Source organism: Dipodomys ordii, unplaced genomic scaffold (assembly GCF_000151885.1).
Source record: "Dipodomys ordii isolate 6190 unplaced genomic scaffold, Dord_2.0 Scaffold181, whole genome shotgun sequence".
Lineage (NCBI taxonomy): Eukaryota > Metazoa > Chordata > Mammalia > Rodentia > Heteromyidae > Dipodomys > Dipodomys ordii.
This window is the reverse complement of record NW_012267397.1, coordinates 367,739-387,464: the sequence shown is the minus strand read 5'-3', so window position 1 is coordinate 387,464 and position 19,726 is coordinate 367,739. Positions and strand designations below refer to the sequence as shown.

At 37.4% G+C, this 19,726-nt stretch overlaps 1 protein-coding gene across 5 annotated transcripts in view; it reads right to left on the bottom strand.

Moving 5' to 3' along the window:
* Positions 1 to 19,726, bottom strand: part of Zmym4 (zinc finger, MYM-type 4) — a 98,880-nt gene that overhangs the window by 59,102 nt on the left and 20,052 nt on the right. For 3 of the 5 annotated variants that reach the window (XM_013034079.1, XM_013034082.1, XM_013034081.1), the window contains exons 3-5: positions 10,453 to 10,977; positions 8,424 to 8,485; positions 7,928 to 8,098 (exon numbers count right to left, since the gene is read on the bottom strand). In XM_013034079.1, the coding sequence (XP_012889533.1) occupies positions 7,928 to 8,098; positions 8,424 to 8,485; positions 10,453 to 10,966 (747 nt within the window). In that variant the 5' untranslated portion in view covers positions 10,967 to 10,977. Of the gene's footprint in view, positions 1 to 1,166; positions 1,252 to 7,927; positions 8,099 to 8,423; positions 8,486 to 10,452; positions 10,978 to 11,316; positions 11,357 to 19,726 lie in introns of those variants that run through there. The other 2 variants (XM_013034080.1, XM_013034083.1) reach the window with 2 other exon arrangements.

Here is a 19,726-nt window from a genome sequence, read left to right as displayed (position 1 = left end):
TCAGCACCACATAAGAAAAAAAAAAGGGCCGGAAGTGGTGCTGTGGCTCAAGTGGTAGAAGAGTACTCGCCTTGAGCTGAAGAGCTGAGGGACAGTGTCCAGGCCCAGAGTTCAGGCCCCACAACCAGACCCCTCCCCCTCAAAAAAAAAGAAATTTTATTTTCCAGTCCTGGGATCAAACCCAGGGTTTCACACATGCCAGGCAAATGCTATACTACTTGAGGCATGCCCTCAACCCCCAAAATAATAACTAAATACCAGTGTTTCTAAGATTTGAGTCCAAGAATCCCTGAGGTCTAGATAGTCTGAAAATTCTAAAATCCCATTTTAAACTGTGTCCTTTCAATGGCTTTTAAGGGCACATATACATATTTTAAGCCATGAATGATCATCACTCAGTGCTGTTGTCTATTCTTACAACTATAATGTTGCATTGTGCTACATTTAGTGATAATTTTTTAAAATTTTAATGTACTGTTTTTCACACTAAAGCTTACAAAACACTGGAATCTCCTTATTCCTGGAACATATCTCAGACATACTCTTTGTGGTGGGGAATGTCACTACTACTCAAGTTTGAAAAGTACCAATATATATTGTTTATCCCACATATCAGATTACACAAAGAGGTGATTGAGGTGAGTATACTTGTCTCAGACATAAAATTAAAGAAACCCGAACCTCCAATAAAGGTAGTATTTTAAGGCAGCATTTTTAAGTGAAAATTTGTGCAAAAATCTGTAATAAAATTTTAAATAAAGTCAAAAAATTTTCAATAAAGATAGGATCAGTATTATTTGTATCTTTTGATTCTGGCATCCAAATGGTCTTGCACTGACATTATGTAACTAAAACCCAATGTTTTTACATATTTAACATAATCAGTAATGCCATGAGTCTACTTTAATTCTTAAAAAGAATTCCTAACTAAAAAGGCATAAAGGTTTGCTATACATAGTGACAGATTATTTTCCCAACAAAAATTCTTACTCCAGCAATTTATGAAAAAACAACAAATAAGTCTTTCCACATTTTGCTCCTATTTGCATTATAATGCAACAGTCATCCTCCATAGCATTTCTTATCAACATTTCCTCAATATGTACTTTGACTTAAAATTTTTATGTACTGATCCATTTTTATGCCAAAAATCTGACAATCTTTACCTTTGTGATTTCTTCTATCTCTTACAAAGATTTACTTCCATAATAAAATAATAAGAAAGTGGTTTCATTGTTTATAATACAGTCCTTTAATCCAGGGGTCAGCAAACTTTATCTGCAAAGGGCCAGATAGTAAATATTTTTGACTCTGCAGGCCATATGGTCTCTGTCACAACTACTCAACTCTGCCATAGTAGACCAAAAGCACTAACAAGACAATATATAAATAATTGAACATGGCAATGTTCCATAAAACTTTGTGTACAAGAGAGTGGGCAGAAAAACAAAGTAGGAAAACAACAGGTAGGGTAGATTTGGCCAGCTATCGATAACTTGCCAACACTGGCTTTAGTACATGTGTGACTGGGCATTTTTCATCCACTATCTAATAAGTGAAATTGTTCCACTTGCCATTGATTAATATACAAAATATGAATATCAATATGAAGGGGAAATCTATACAAATCATTATCAGCATGACTAATCTTACCATGTTACTATCCTAATGAAACTAATGACAAGATATTTAACATGGTTTGCCACTCAATTACTACAAGTATTTTTCACAACATATATATAAATGTGTAAATGCATGCCTATTTCCTTCAAAACTTCAAAATCTAATTACTGACATATTGATTTGACCACATCAAATCTATACCTTATTTTAGGAACAACTGACATCATATTTCTTACATTTGAAAGAAGTCTCTCCAACTCAGCTATCTTTTATCTCACATAGTACTTTTAGTTGTTGCTGAGAATAATATACCTTGTTCATTATGTCATCTAACTGGGAAGTATTTATATAAACAATGCAATCTTTTATATAGATACAATGCAATTAGGCATTCCACTAAGTTTTCATGAGTTCTATTAATTTTCTTTTTAGGTTTTGTTTGTTTCTTTTGTAGATCCTGGTGTTGAACTTCTTTTGCTCAAGGCTAGCACTCTACCACTTGAGGCAGAGCACCACTTCTGGCTTTTTCTGTAATTGGAAATAATCCACGATCCTCCCAATTTCCAAACAAATTATTAACAAACTTCCCTGCTTTGACTGGCTTTGAACTGTGGTCCTCAGATTTCAGCCTCCTGAGTAGCTAGGATTACAGGCATGAGTCACTGGCGCCCAACTGCGTTCTATTAATTTTCTAATAAATGTTCTCACCAGCAAGTAATGATCATTTTATCTCCCTCTTCCCATGATCTTTTAATTTTCTTAAAATGTAGTAGATCAAAAATCCAACAGGAGGGGCTGGGGAGGTGGCTCAGTGGCAGAGTGCTTGCCTTGCATGCATGAGGCCCTGGGTTCGATTCCTCAGCACCACATAAGCAAAAAGAAAAAAGCTGGAAGTGGCGCTGTGGCTCAAGTGGTAGAGTGCTAGCCTTGAACTGAAGAGCTGAGGGACAGTGCCCAGGCCCAGAGTTCAGGCCCCATGACCGGACCCCCAAAAAAAAAATCCAACAGGAATTAAATAATAATGCTATTATCAATAATTTGTGTTCTTTTAGCAATTACTTATAGAAGGTTTCCATCATTTTAAAGTTCAGTGATACTTATATATCTAAAATAGGTACTGCCTTGTAGGTGATCAAGAGTATCATTTATAAGAAATGCTTAATGAATTACTTGAGACGTCATTTGAAAAAAGATGTTCATAGTTGTGCTCTGATTAAGTATGTATTAAATTTTCCTAATATGTTTGCCTGAAATTATGTTATATAGTATATTAAAGCAAATTTCCAGTTAAATTTTTATTTTTTTGTGGTAAGGGGGTTTAAATCCACAACTTCAAACAAGCCTTCTTTCTGTTTTTGCTTTAGTTAATTTTTGGTAAGGACTCATGATTTCTTGTTTATTTTTTGCCTCGCCAATCTCAGCCTATGATCCCCTCCTATCTTTGCTTCCAGTGTAGCTGAGATAACAGGTGCTCACCACCAAGCTCTACTAAATTTTTGAGATGGAGTCCAGTTAACTTTTCACCCAAGCTAGCTCCAATTCATGATCCTCCTGATTACCAAATAAACTATTCATCTCAGAAAACTCCAGAAATAGTCGGTGCTCATAAGCTCACAGTAATGGTCTCCGTCAGTATTTTTTACTTTGTATGAGGACAATTTCAACATCCTGACAAGCTTTTATATATTATATGTAACAAAATAAATACATAAAGAATTGTGTTTGAATGTACCACAATGCCTTCAGTACAATTCAGTTAATCTTAACTCCTAATAAGGACTAACTTTACAAATATTTGACAAACAAATCAATGACTAACAAATAACAAATGTATTTCCAAAAGTAAGTATGTGATTGATGAGACATAAACTTTTAGGAGAAAAGGTGTTTTAATAAAAGGGGGTGACGGGGGGAAGGGCTGGGAAATTGGCTCGATGGTAGAGTGCTTGCCTCGAATGCATGAGGCCCTGGGTTCAATTCCTCAGCACCACATAAGTAGAAAAAAGCCAGAAGTGACACTGTGGCTCAAGTGTAGGGTGCTAGCCTTGAGCTGAAGAGCTGAGGGACAGCTCCCAGGACCCCAGGACCAAAAAAAAACAAAAACAAAAAAAAAAAAAACCCTTCATTTACCAATGTTTTTGCCTTGTAGGGAAAGATATATACATATTTTAGAAATTAAGAACACAGTTTCTATAGTCAAATTAACTCAACCTTGCTAATATAAAATCCTAATATTGGAATGAATGCATTCTACTTTCTAAGTGGGTAACTAATCGCTATTTTAACAAATAATTTGCTTTTCCATCTTCACATTTATATCAATGAAAAGACTGATAAATTAGTTCACCCTTTATTATTTTGGACAGAAGAGAAAATAATCGTGATTTTAATATAGTATTATTTAGCATCTCGCTTTTAGAACCTATGAGAGAAAGGCAAGGAAGAATAAGGACTCTGGCTCTCTTCAAATTTTCTATTTTAAAAACCTCTCCAAGCATTAAAAAAAAATTAAATGGCCTTTCTTGTTTGTATCATTTTGTTTCTTATAGAAAAACTGATAGACTAACAAAAATAAGATTCTGATTATAACCCCAAACTGCCTCTTCCTGGACATAATGGCCTTGGGTAAATATCATCTCTTTGAAATTCAGCACCCTCACTTACAAATGTAACCTGTACTCTGGCCATAAGGCTGATAGGAAGATAAAACAATACAGTATTGCAAATAAAAGCTTCTGTAACTGTAAATATGTATTTTATAAGCCTATAGAAAATATTATAGTAGCATACACTGGGAGCAGAGTAGAGAAATGAAACTGGAAACCACATGTTAAGCAGTAACCTCAGAAGAAGACAACTGACACACTTTGCAAACTTATCACTCAAGAAACCACCAGGAGCAAATGGGTAGAAGGCAAGTATACACATACATTTTAGCACCTGAGTAACTTATATAGTAAAGAAATTAAGACCAAAATGAACTATATTAAAAGGGGAACAAGTGAACAAAACTACAAAACTAAGCACAGAGAAAACCCAAGGGAAGTTTTGGAAAGACACCAAGAACTAAAACTATGATTTTATTAAACCATGAGAAATTTACTAGTAACTGAGGGTCAAAAGTAAAGGTAAGAGTGAATAAAGGATGGTGGCTCAAGCCTATAATCTTATCTACAAAGTTTGGAAGATTATGGTTCAAGGGCAACCTGAGCATAAAGATTGTGGGATACTCCACCTTAAGCAATGGCTGGGTCTAGTGGTGCAAGCCTGTAATTCTAAGCTATTTGGGAAGCACAATGGCTAGACACAGCAGCACATGCATGTCAAAGGGAAGAATAAATAGGAGGACTGCAGGGGCTAGGAATGTGGTTTAGTGGCAGAGTGCTTGCCCAGCATGCATGAATCCCTGGGTTCAATTTCTCAGTAGCACATACACAGAAAAAGCTGGAAGTGGTGCTATGGCTTAAGTGATAAGAGTGCTAGCCTTGAGCAAAAAGAAACTCAGGAATAATGCCCAGGTCCTGAGTTCAAGCCCCAGGACTGACAAAATTTTAAAAAAAGAAGAAAAACTTCAGTCTAGGTTGGCCCAGGCATAAAGCCAAATCCTATTACAAGAATAGCCAACAAGAAAGTGCTGGTGGTTCACACCTGTAATACTATTCAGGAGGCTCAGATCTGAGGATTGAAGTTCAAAGCCAGCCCAGTCAGGCAAGTCTGTCAGACACTTATGTCTAAATAACTACTAGAAAACCAAAAAATGGAGCTGTGGCTCAACATGGTAGAGAACTACCCTTGAGCAGGAAAGCTCAGGGACAGTGCACAAGCCCTGAGGTTCAGTCAGGCCCCATGAACAACCCAAAAAAAAAAAAAAAAAAAACCACAAAAAACAAAAAACACACTAAAGGACTGTTCCAGTGGCTCAAGTGATAGAGTACCACCTTAGCAAGTGAGAGGTCCTGAGTTCAAAGCCCAGTAGCTTGCTGTATCCAAGAAAGTAGTGTGAGGCCAGTTGCATTGTTATGTATGCATCGTTACACACTTGTAATGCCAGCAGAGGCAGACAGATAGCAAGTTCAAGACCATCCTGGACAACATACCAAAAAAAAAAAAAGCCAGGCACCGATAGCTCACGCCTGTAATCCTAGCTAATCAGGAGGCTGAGATGTGAGGATCGAGGTTCAAAGCCAACCCCAAGAGGAAAGTCCATGAGACTCTTATCTCCAGTTAATCACCAGAAAACTGGAACTGGAACTGGAGCTGTGGCTCAAGTGTAGAATGCTGGCCTTGAGCTGAGGGACAGCACCCAGGCCCATAGTTCAAGCTCCACAACCAACAAAAATAAATAAATAAATAACGCAGAGGAAAAGGAGAGAAGAGAAAGACAAGAAAAAAAGAATAAGTACCTACAGTAGATAATATGAATTCGCCTGGAGCATTTTATAGAAGAATCATCAAAGGTTTAATTCCTATAGAATCACATGACTGACTAAAGAAAGAATTGCTCAGGAAAACTACATACTGGGACCGCTTTAGTGTGGACCAGCATAAAGAATAAAGCACAAAAAATGCTTTTGGTGCTTATACCTAGGACCTACTCATCTTATTGCTTCATTTCCAAAAGTCTAGTCAATTAAGAGGTAGACGTTAAGGAAAGTTCTCCTTCATAATCATAATAAAATGATATTCAACATTTTATAATTCTGAATACATTTAATATTTATTTTTATTTAAATTTTGAATATATTCATGTGTATAAATATATTTAATTCTCTAGTTATTGAAACCTGTTTTAAAAACAGTAATACTAAATAACCTTCCCAATGCCCAAAGACATGTCAATAGGTCATATACAAAAGAAAGAGATGCTTTTGGTACCCTGCCAGCATTATCATTTCTTATGTCCACATTAGGGCATGTAAAGAGATTCAAGAGCTGCCCTGCATACAGCCTGGTTGTAGTCTTCTAAGGCATGTACTGTCATATGACCTCTTCCTGAGTGTTAGAACCCTAATCACTAATCAGGTATCTGAGCTCTCTAATTTTAACTATTATCACAAACATGCTTTCAATGAGGTAATGACTACACACATCCATCCAATTCCTATAGCTTTACCATCACTATCCTATTAAATTTACCTCCTCCTAAGCACCAAATAATTCTTGCTTAACTGAACATCAATCTGATTCATACTAATCACTCACCTCTATAATCACCTATCCTTCTACTTCTATATTCTAAAATTGCTGTTCTCAACAGATAATTTTGCCTCCCAGAGGACTTTTTCTTTTTGTCCGTCATGGGGCTTGAACTCAAGGTCTGGGCACTGTACCTAAGCTTTTATGCTCAAGGCACTCTACCACTTTTCGACACAGCTCCACTTCCAGTTTTCTGGTGGTTACTTGGAGGTAAGGATATTTTTGCCTGGACTGGCTTTGAACTCCAATCCTCAGATCTCAGCCTCCTGAGCAGCTAGGATTATAGCTGTGATCCACCAGTGCCCAACTCTCCAGGAGACATTTGGTAACATCTGAAGACATTTCTGTTTGTTACAAGTTGGAGGGAAAGGGGATGCTAATGACATCTAGAAGATAAGAGGCAAAGAATCTTGCTAAAGATCCTGTGATATACAGGGTAGACATCTTGTCAATGGTGGTGGTGAGAAATTTTAAAAAATCTGAACAAAAAGTTCTCTTTCACACAAATCTTACATTCTCAGACTCCCTAATCTAACAGAAAGATAGAAAAGTTAAGCTAAAAAATAGCTAATTCATTCTGTCTTTACTTCTCACCTTCTGAAACTCACTGGTTCTTCTGAGACTCACCTTCAAACTCACTGGTTCCCTAATCTTGTACTGGAATGCATTGCAAAAATGAGAGTAGTATTAAAGAACAAAGATGATAAAAGCCTTAATTACTATTCAAGAAAATTTTCATGTAATTGCCTTACAAGATAACTCGAACTGCCTCAACCTCCATAAGTCTCTTTTCATCCCTGTCAACCAACCACTTCCCCAACCCCCATTGGGGTCTTATGTTTGCTTAGCTGCTGCTCTACCACTTGAACAAGGCCTCTACCCCAGCTTTTTGCTCATTACTTTGGAGATGTAGTCTCAAAGACTTCTCTGCCTGAGCTGGCTTTGAACAATTCTCCAGATCTCAGCCTCCTGAATAGCTAGGATTACAGAGATGGGCCATTCTCAGATGTGTGCCTATTCTACTTCACTTTTTAAGAACTTCCTCTCTCAAATAAATAATGTAATGTGTGGATTAAAAGAAAGAGGATTAAAAAGATGAAATGATTACTTGAGCATTTTCAGGTTCATCTTTAATTTTGTCTAGAAGTCCCTGCTGTGGTGCCATTGCTTTGTCATACTCATCATCCAAAGGTTCTTCTTTAATTCTAATATTTGATGCAAAGGAATTTCCCAGTTCGGAACCAATGGGTTCTTTATTGGCAAATGGGTAGCTGGAATCCTAAAACACAATATAAAGGATTAATAAATATTCAAATTTTAATACTATTCCTCTTCAGGTCCAACGCCCAAAGAAAAGCTCAAGGGAAATGAAGAATTTTATGGACATACATTAGCGTTCCTATGCCTAAAAGTAAATGTGTTACCAGTTACAATTATCAAATACAGATAAAGAACCTAGGAGCTCAGGCTTCTTAGACTGTCTCCAAAGATGTCCTTAACCAAATAATAAGTAAATTTAAAAAATAACCAGTGCTCTACCTAACATATAGTTAAAGACATAAAGAAAACTTTGACAGCAATCTACATACACACTGAAAACTTACCCTAAAGTTTGTTTCTGGGGTTTGTGGTAAATGAGTATGTAATGTTTCTTCAACTTGATTAGCTATTGAAAGAAAACAAACAAACAAACACATGTATATGAATAACAAATCTTATATAAGAATGATCTAAAAAAACTATCATTTTAATCATTACCACTCTTCTCCAAAGAGATTCATCAAAGTGAACTAGATCCCAAAACCACCCCAAGAAGATAGTGTTCCTCAAGTTCTGCACAACCTAGCCTCACCTACTCACCTACCTTTCATTCTTACCTAAAACCCTTCCCTTGCTCAAACATCATGCTATGAAACTGTTTGCTGTCCCCTTACTTCTGGATAATCCCTTTCCAAATCTTCCCTATCTTAATGTTTATACTAATGTTTTATAGTTTTATACTGCTCAGTTCAAAATTCATCTCATCTCTATAAAATATTTCCTATTTGCTAAAAGTTAAAAAATATCTATTAAAAAGTCACTAAAACATACTGTTTCAGTTACTTGAAAGAAAGCTAGTACTCCCTGTGGTAAACTCTTCTATCATTATTTTTAATTATAAACTAAATCTCACATTATTCAATTGGGCACTGATATTTCTATTTGTCTTATCTGTCCCTTCTACTAGTAGAAATTATGCTCCTTCAAAAAATCTAATTTTCCATATCCTCTAAAAGGATACTGAAAATGGACACTAAATTATGTATATTGAAAAACATAGTATACCTTTACATAGCCTTGCATATAATGAACACTCAAAATAACTGTTCTTTTTCATAGCACTGATTTGTTCTATTATTATCTTTCAGGTATGATTATTATATCTATTATATTCTGTCAGAAGAATTACAATAAGGGCTGGGAATGCAGCTTAGTGGTAGTGCTTGCCTAGCATGCATGAACACTTGGGTTCGATTCCTCAGTACCACATAAACAGAAAAAGCCGGAAGTGGCTCTGTGGCTCAAGTGACAGAGTGCTAGCCTTGAGCAAAAGAAGCTCAGGGACAGTGCCTAGGCCCTGAGTTCAAGCCCTAGGATTGGCAGTGGGGGGAGGGAGAAGGAGGGAAAAGAAGGATGGAAGGAAGGAAGGAAAGAATTACAGTGATTGGTATAGTGCACTTATTCTCCTCCACATCACTGAGATTTGTGGAAGGATTACAATTTTCACTGCACCAGGTTAAGTCCCAAGAACACAAAGATGAGTAAGAAACAACCTGGTCCTCAAGAAACTCCTGTACTAGCAGTAAGGCAGAAAGAAACAAAACAAATCAGAGCTTTATTATGTGATAAGTACCATAAATAATGAGGCAAAGACAAAATGCTGTGGAAATACAATGAAGAAAACAATTCTTAATGTACAGTGGAGATGAAAGACTACAGAATGCAAGAGATTTAGGAACTAGGCATCACTGAATATGACGTACTTTTATAAGCATATATTCTAAGAGAGAGAATAGCATACAGGCAAATAGGAGAGTAGGGCAGAGAAATATATATATATATATACATATATATATATATACATATATATATATATACATACATATACACACACACTAAATGGAACTAGAGTTAAAGCATAAGGGTACACTGGATAAACAGGCTAAAAGAAGCTTCAAAAATGCTGGTAAAACATGAAATAGAAGAACAAAAAAAGTAAATTCCCCTAATTTAGATCAATTGGAGGTATAATAGTTTAAATTAGGGCTTACAGCACAAACAAATCCAATTTCAGGTTCCGATAGTCAATCAAAGAAAATAAACTAATGATTAAAATATCTTGCCTTCTAATCAAAATATTACAACCAAAGGAAAGAGAAATGAGGTTTAGAGCTATTTTCAACCATTTATACTGTTATCAAAAGTTACTAGGGGTGGGTGGGATTCAATCATTCTACAGAAAACAATGATAAATGAAAAAGACAGGCTTACAGTGAATTAACTGTTCACATTTCACTTAACATCAAAAGTAATAAAAGCTATATTACCAGTACTTTTTATTATGTTTTATGGTTCTATGCCAACAGTTATTACCTGCTTTATCAAAAAAACTGCTTTTCAACCTTGAATCCAAATCTTTATGGGATTTATCCAACCGTTTTTCACGTTCATGATAAGTTAGGTCTCTATTTTTCTCCTTCCCAGAAAATGTCTCTTTGCTGTTTTCTCTTACTAAACTAAAATCTTTCCGTAATGATTTAAAGACAGAAACCTGATCAAACTGTTTAGGAAAGTCTTTTTTTAATTTATTTTGAATTTGTATTTCATTTTCATTGTCTGATTCATGCTGTGTAGCTCTTCTCTCTACTTCCAAGCTATCATCAGTATGAACTGAAGAAACAAGATTGTCCTTTGAACTAAAATCCTGTTCATCCTCATTGTCACTACCAACGACTGGAATTCCTGCAAGATCCCCAGAGTTCAAAAAATAATCATCTTCATCCAGCAATGAATTTTCAGATCCCGTTTGATTCGGCATTCCATAAGACATGCTGTCAAGGGTAGGAGTTAGGTTGTGATCTATATCTTCAGACATTTCTGTATCCATGATACCACCACCTTAAAAAGTAAAATACTGTTTAGACAAGTGACAATGCTAAAAATGGCCACAATTATAAGGTCTTTCTGGTATGTAACCAATATTTTTCTTTTCAGACACTATAGATACTATTATTATCATGGTATTACTTTAACATTTTGATATAGGTGTAAAAAATATTACTATCCCTACCTGAGAGTTTAAAAAAATGAGAAAACTTTAGAAACAATTTGATTTAGAGGAAAGACCACCAAGTTCAGAATCAAGACACATTTGTGTTTCAGGATCTAGTATGATCCTGAAAAGCTGTGGTCCTCAGAAGTAAACTCTGAATCTGTATAAAATAGCTTAATACTCACCTTGAAAAATAATTTGTGGTGAGGATTACTAGCACAGTGACTAGAACAGAGAAAGGAAAATGAAAGTAGTAATTATGATTTTTATAGTTCATGTAGGGAAGTTGGACCCTGAATATTTCTAATAGAAGCCAGATCTTTGGTCTCAGATTCCCATTTTCTCTGCACTAACACTTATACAGACTTGATGCAGCTGAAGTTTAAACTGATAAGTATTTATACAGAAATAAAATTTAGCTACCCTAAATTTTAAAGGACCTGTTCACTGTTCATAACCAAATGTTACTATCTTTGCATTCCAAAACTGCCCACCTTACACTGTCATCATTTGCCAGCTTTTTATCACAAGCTTGTACAATCTCTACATTAGTTTGTTTCTATTTCCTCTCTCAATAATCAGTCCTTTGAACTTAATGTAATCTGCTCCCAACTCTCCCTGCAACTAATCTCACTAATGTCATTGTCAAATCTAGTGCACATTTTTTTCAGATCTTATGCTCTTTTAGTTGTTTTTTTTTTGGGGGGGGGGTCCGGTCGTGGGGCCTTAACTCTGGGCCTGGGCACTGTCCCTCAGCTCTTCAGCTCAAGGCTAGGGCTCTACCACCTGAGCCACAACACCACTTCTGGCTTTTTTCATTTTGCTTATGTGGTGCTGAGGAATCGAACCCAGGGCCTCAGGCATGTAAGGCAAGCTCTCTACCACTGAGCCACCTTCCCAGCCCCCTTAGTTGCTTTATTTTATCCTGGATAAAAAAAAAACTTGGCTTCTTTTGACACTATACTTCTTCTTGCGTTTCTAATTAGCCTATTGATTTATTTTGGACTCTTCCTTCTCTGTTCATGCTTTTTTTTAGGATTCCAGATCTCTTATTTCATAGACTCAAACTATTTTATTTACCTGTATAACCTTGAATTTTCCCACTGACTCTAGTCACTTTAGCTTACCTATTCTTCAAAATTCAGATCTCTAAATCCACTTCTAATTCAACATATCATGTATTCACTCAAAGAAAATATTGTTTCCTACACTTCAATAATAGACATACCAAACCAGCAATCATTCAAGAGGAAAGAAACTGCTCCAATTTTCCTTTCTGCTGACAAATTCTATCCATTATAATTGTCAAATCTATTTCTTCCACTCAGCACCTAGTTCTAATACTCTGAATTTCTTCCTTACTATAGTAACATCCTCAATAGTATATTAACAAAGCCCTGAGTTCAATAGCCTGTAAAACACACACACACACATATACACACACACATACACACACACACATACACAAAACACCTTATATATCATATAATACACTAACTCAATTCACATAAATACCCAGGAAGCAACTATATTCTTACAAACACCATGCTCAAACCAAGTTTAATGGTCTGAAGAAGGCAAACAAAAACTGATAAAAATTAGAGGGACACAAAGCAAAGACTGAAAATAGCATCTTTGTTTTTATCTATTCTTGAAGCCCATTTGTTTGATTTTTCAACCCTTACCTGGACTCCATGATCCAATAAATTCCCTATTTGTAACTAAGTCCAAACTGTCCAGAACCCAAATGAAAGTTGACCTCAAGTTGCCCTCTCCATAGACATTAGAAGTGTCTTTCTACAACATAAATCGTTCCATATTACAACCCTCTCTTAAGATCCTTCAATAGGGCTGGGTTTGAGTCCTCAGTACCACATGCATAGAAAAAGCTGGAAGTGGTGCTGTGGCTCAAATGGTAGAGCGCTAGCTTTGAGCTGAAGAGCTCAGGGACAGCGCCCAGGCCCAGAGTTCAAGCCCTATGATGGACAAAAAAAAATAAAAATAAAAAAGATCCTTCAATAGCTCTCAATGCATAAAATATAGAGTCATTCATCCAGCACATGTTCTATAGTTAGAAAGTACTGTGCTAGGTTGTAAAGATGATACAAAAGTGAAAGAAAATTAGAAATAGTATTATGGTAAATAAAAATTTGAGTTCATGGTGAAGTTAAATATAGGAAAAAAAGCTTATCTTAATATTAAGAAACATGCTTGATATTATAGATCATTTATGTTATTATTTTAACAATAACTTTATTTTAATAAAATTTATTTTTAAATTAATTAATAATTTATAATTTATAATAATTTATGATTTTATTATAAAATCACTTATATTTCCTAAAATAAATTAAGACAACAGATGGTAAAACAGATGCTAAAATCTCGGGGGAATACACACTACAAAATTTACTGGCCCAGCACTGATATGTCATGCTTGTCATTCTAGCCTCTCAGGAGGTTAAGATGTGAGGAACAAGGTTCAAAGCCAGCCCAGGAAGGAAAGTCCATGAGACTCTTATCACCAATTAACCAGCAAAAACCAGAAGTGAAACTGTGGCTCAAGTAGCAGAGCTACTCTTGAATGAAAATGCTCAAGGTGCCTGCCTAGGCTCAAAGTTCAAGGCTCAATAGCAGCGTGTCTGTGAGCACTCGCATGAACACATATGCACACACGCACATTTACGGGTGAGTTATCAACATGCCTGATACTTACTCCCTCCTAGCATGACACAGAGAAAAAAGCATGACAAACTGGGAGTATTACAGTTATTTCATATACTATTGTTGTTTGGTTTTTTTTTTTTGGTCAGTCATAGGCCTTAAACGCTGGGCCTGGACACTGGCTCTGAGCTCTTTAGCTCAAAGCAATGACTATTTTGAGCCACAGCATCCTTCCAGTTTTCTGGTGGTTAACTGAAGATAAGAGTCTCATGGACTTTCCTGACAGGGCTGGTTTTGAACCACAATCCTCAGATCTCAGCCTCCTGAGTAGCTAGGATTACAGGAGTGAGCTACTGGGACTGATCTTAATATACTATTCTTTCAGTTTTCCCTTTATTTGAAAATTCTCATAAGAATAAGTTTATTCCTCTGGCTTTCAAGTTGGCTTCAAAGTGATTGGAGGAGAGAACTGTTCATGGCAAAGAATAAAAGTAGGGAGTCAGTGCTTTTCAACAAAAGCAGTTTTTAAACACCTGTTAAAGAAACAGATTGTCAAAGCGTACTGATGAACAAATCTACTGGCCACACAGTAAGCACCTAAAGGTAAAAATTAAGAACCTTTTCTATTCAATACTTAATCTTTACTAGCAAGCCACATAACATGTGTCCTGTAACTGTTTTCATGAATCAAATGCATTTTAAAGGGCCAGCAGTTTAAGTTCCAGATGAGCAATCAATACTGAAAAGTAATGTTGAAAGCAACTTTCAACAAATTTACATTTATTTATTTATTTATTTTTGGTTGGCCGTGGGGCTTGAACTCTGGGCCTGGGCGCTGTCCCTCAGCTCTTCAGCTCAAGGCGAGCTCTCTACCACTTGAGCTACAGCGCCACTTCCGGTTTTCTGGTGGTTTATTGGAGATAGGAGTTCCCGGTCTCTCCTGCCTGGGCTGGCTTTGAACCGTGATCCTCAGATCTCAGCCTCCTGAGTAGCTAGGATTACAGGCGTGAGCCACCAGCGCCCGGCTCAACATCTTTACTTTTAAATTCAGGATATAGTATATTAAGAGAAAGAGGTAGCCCCTGGGAAAAACCAGATTTTTTTTTAGGGAAACATTTTATAATTTATATATAAAATCTCAGTACAAAATCATGTAAAATGACAGGAATATCCACTTACATTAAAAGCCAAATAAAAACCAAAAATACCCCCCCCAAAAAAAAAACAACCCTACATACACTGAAGGTAAATTTTAATTAAAAAACAAGAGTTTGAACAAAACATTTTAAAATAATCTCGATTATTTGGCAACTTACCACATCACTGCAAGACAAATTTGACCTTAAGAAATGTTTGATTTTTAAGCCAGGCACCAGTGGCTCACACCTGTAATTCTAGCTATTCAGGAGGCTGAGATCTGAGGATCACAGTTCAAAGCCAGCCCAGGCAGGAAAGTCCGTGAGACTCTTATCTCCATTAAAACACTAGAAAACCAAAAGTGGCGCTGTAGTTCAAGTGGTAGAGCGCTCACCTCAAGCTGAATAGCACAGGGATAGCACCAAGCCCCACTACCAACAACAACAACAAAAAAGTTTGATTTTATGAAAAACACAAGTTGGACAGTATGCTCATGTGAGAATTTAAAATATGTATAAAAAAGAACCTGGTGATAAAGCCAGTTTCTCTACTGAAATAAGTGTAGAAAACAACATAAAATCCCGAAGCTCAATAGATAGGACTTAATCTTCACGGCATTTCTCTTTACTGAAAAGAACAAGAGGGCAATGTTGGTGGCAGCTTGGGACAGCACAGAGGAGGAACAAATGCCAGCTGGGGTGAAGGGGCTTAACTTTACCAGAACCAGTATCTCTCACGGTAGTGGGGCTGATAGAAACCAGATCTTTAACTCACACCAAAAAAAGTCCCAGTGGTGTAAGAAAATTAAGCCAGGCACTGGATGGTTCATGCCTATATTCCTAGCTACTTAGGAAGCTGAGATCAAGATAATCAAGGCCAGCCTAGGCAGAAAGATCCACAAGATTCCATCTCCAAAATAACCATCAAAGAGGGGGCTTGAGGCATGGCCCAAATGACAGAACACTAGTCAAGCAAGCTCAAAGTTCAAACCTCAGGGAAGGAACAAAGGAGGGAGGGAGGGAGGGAGGGAGATAAAGTAACTATGATGGTAGGATTATTAAGTCATAAGGTAAGAATAAGACTTTTTAATGGTAACACAAAATCCAGAATAAAAATATCTTACTACCTTCCTGTCTTCCTTTCTCTTTATCTCTTTTGCCAGTCTTGGGACTTGAACTCAAGGGTATGGGTGCTGACCCTGAGCTTTCATATTCTCAAAGCTAGAGCTTTACCACTGGAGCCACACCTTGAGCCTACCAGACACACCTGGTAGTTAAATTGAGATAAAAGCCTCATAGATTTTCCTGCCAGGCTGGCTTTGAACTGTGACCCTCAGATCTCAGCCTCCTGAGTGGCTGGGATTACAGGTGTGACCCAATGAAGCCAGAAATATATAAGCTTTCTTTTTTTTTTTTTTTTTTTTGCGTCCGGTCATGGGGCCTGAACTCTGGGCCTGGGTGCTGTCCCTTAGCTCTTAAGCTCAAGACTAGCATTCTACCACTTGAGCCACAGCACCACTTCCGGCTCTTTTCTTTTTGCTTATGTGGTGCTGAGGAATCAAACCCAGGGCCTCTGGCATGCAAGGCAAACGCTCTACCACTGAGCCACCTTCCCAGCCCTATATAAGCTTTCTTGACACATTACTGTTAAGAATTTATTAAGAATTTATTCCAGCTGGGCAGGTGTGATGGCCCACACCTATAATCCTAGCAACTCAGGAGGCTGAGACCTGAGGGTCACAGTTCAAAGTCAGCCTGGGCAGGGAAATCTATGAGCTTCTTATCTCCAATAAACTATTCAGAAAAGGGGGCTGGGAAGGTGGCTCAGTGGTAGAGAGCTTGCCTTGCATGGTTGAGGCCCTGGGTTCGATTCCTCAGCACCACATAAGCAAAAAAGAAAAAAGCCGGAAGTGGCGCTGTGACTCAAGTGGTAGAGAGCTAGCCTTGAGCTGAAGAGCTGAGGGACAGCGTCCAGGCCCAGAGTTCAGGCCCCAAGACTGGACCCAAAAAAAAAAAAAAAAGAAAAGGCCAGAAGTGGCACAAGTGGTAGAGAGCTAGCCTTGAACCAAAAAAGCTCATGGACAGCACTCAGGCCCTGAGTTCAAGCCCCAGAGAAAGAAAAGAAAAGAAAGAAAAAGGAAAGGAGAAAGAAAGGAGGGAGGGAGGGAAGGAAGGAGAGAGGAAAGGAAAGAAAGGGAAGGAGAAAGGAAGGAAGGAAGGAAGGAAGGAAGGAAGGAAGGAAGGAAGGAAGGAAGGAAGGAAGGAAGGAAGGAAGGAGAGGAGAGAGGGAGAGAGAGAGGGAAAGAAAAGAAAGAATAATGCAGGTATAATCTCAAAAGAGATCTAAAACTGAGCACTGGTGGTTAACATCTGTAATCTTAGCTACTGAGGAGGCTGAGACCTGAGGATTGGGGATCAAAGCCAGCTGGGGCAGGAAAGTCTGTGAGACTCATATCTCCAAATAACCACCAAAGAGGCATATTCACACACGTGTGCACACACACAGAGTCTATGAAAGGGAGTATGCATATGAGCAAATTATTGGAAACTGCCTCTGTTCAACAATGAAGTAAGTTTATTACTAATTTACCTACCATAGCACATTATAGTTAAAGAGAATGAGGCACTATTATATGAGTTTTCAACATTTACTAAGGGAAAATATGAATATACATGCATAATATTATATATACAATATAAGGACTATCACTACATTTAAGAAACTTTACATTAATTTGCTACCAAAAGCAAAATCAGGTGGCTGGAAGACAAAAATACTTCCCAAATAACCATTCTTTTCTTTGAGTTTCAAGTACATGAACTAATGACTACTACAAAAATATTTAAGTCAACTTGAAAACACACTGGAGATCTAAAATCTTTCTTAGAGATGTTGATTTCTAATAAAACATGTAAAGATTCTTTTGCATGCACGTGAAGGTGAGGGGACAGCCTCACTGTACCAAAAGGACTAGGATAAAAGACTCATCAGGACTAGAAAATGGGACTCGATAAACCACTGATATTTCTGGAATTCATTACCATTGTCCCAAAAAAAATTTAATCTGATATTCCTTCACAAATACCATGTTCACAGTTATTATAAAAGCATTTTGGTTTGGCTTCCTCCCTCTCTGTCCCCCCTCCCCTCTTGTCAAACTCCCCTTCTTTATGGTACTGCAAGTTGAATTCAGGTTATTCACTTACTAGGCAAGTGCTATATTACTTGAGCTGCAACTCCTTCCACCCCTACAATAGTGTTGCTTTCAATCTGCTTCAGATGAGGTGTCATAGTGATGACCTCAATGGCAATCCTAAATTATAGGTGTGCATTACACGACGGCTCTGCTTTGATTACTCAGACTTCATTCTCTTGTGAATGTCCCCATGGTACATGAAAAATTATTAAAAATTATATGCTTCAGCCAGGCGCCCGAGGCTCACGCCTGTAATCCTAGCTACTCAGGAGGCTGAGATCTGAGGATGGCGGTTCAAAGCCAGCCAGGGCCGGAAAGTCCGTGAAACTCTGTATCTCTAAAAAACCACTAGAAAACCAGAAGTGGCGCTGTAGCTCAAGTGGTAGAGCACTAACCTTGAGACGAAGAGCTGAGGGACAGCACCCAGGCCGACCAAAAAAATATATATATATATATAGGCTTCAAGTCGTGCACCAGTGGCTCACGCCTGTAATCCTAGCCACTCAGGAGGCTGAGATCTGAGGATCTCAGTTCAAAGCTAGCCCTGGCAGGAAAGCCCATGAGAATCTTATCTCCAATTAACCACCAGAAAACTGGAAGTGGCACTGTGGCTCAAAGTGGTAGAGCATTAGCCTTAAGTGAAAAAGCTTAGGACAGGACCTGGGCCTTAAGTTCAAGCCCCACAACCACCAGGGAGGAAAAAAAGGCAGAAAGAAAAAAATTGATCTATCAAGTATTTGAAAGCAATAGACAATTTTTATGCATTTAAATATGAAAGGAAATAATTAAAAGATCCTGGGTATGGATTAATGTGATTTATGCCTTACAAGGATCATGTATTTTCCATAAAATTTCTGTATACTATAAATGTGTTGCATTTAAGGTAAAGAATAGAGGCAGAAAGCCCAGTTAGAAATCCATTTATTATAATCCAAGAAAAAAACTAGTAGACTAGGATAGAGCAGTAAAAACTAAGTATGAGAAATGGTTAGATTTGCATGACATTTTCCAATACGCTGAAGTGCTAGGTACAAAAGGAATCAAGGAATACACAATAATATGCCATTTCATGAGACAGGAAAGTTAAAGGAAAACCAAATTGTAAAGAGTAGCACACATACTTTGTTTTTAGACCTTTCATTTTAGTATCATCATTAAATTTCTGAATCAAGATCTCAGAAGACAGTTGGATATATTAGTCTATAGGTGAAGATGATACTGTTAAAGAAATTTAGGGTTTATCAATGAAGAGATGATACCTAAAACTCATGAAGACGCCGGGCACCAGTGGCTCACATCTATAATCCTAGCTACTCAGCTGAGTTCTAAGGATAGTGGTTCAAAGCCAGCCCTGGCAGGAAAGTTCATGAGACTCTTATCTCCAATTAACCACCAGAAAACCGAAGTGCACTGTAGCTCAAGCAGTAGAGTGGTAGCCTTGAGTTGAAGAACTCAGGGACAGAATCCAAGCCTAGAGTTCAAGTCCCATGTCCAAAAAAGACCCAAAAAAAAAAGTCATAAAGACTAGATAAGATTACATATTAAGTTTATTTACTACAAATAGAGAATGAAGAATAAAGAGGGGTTGGGTAGCTCAA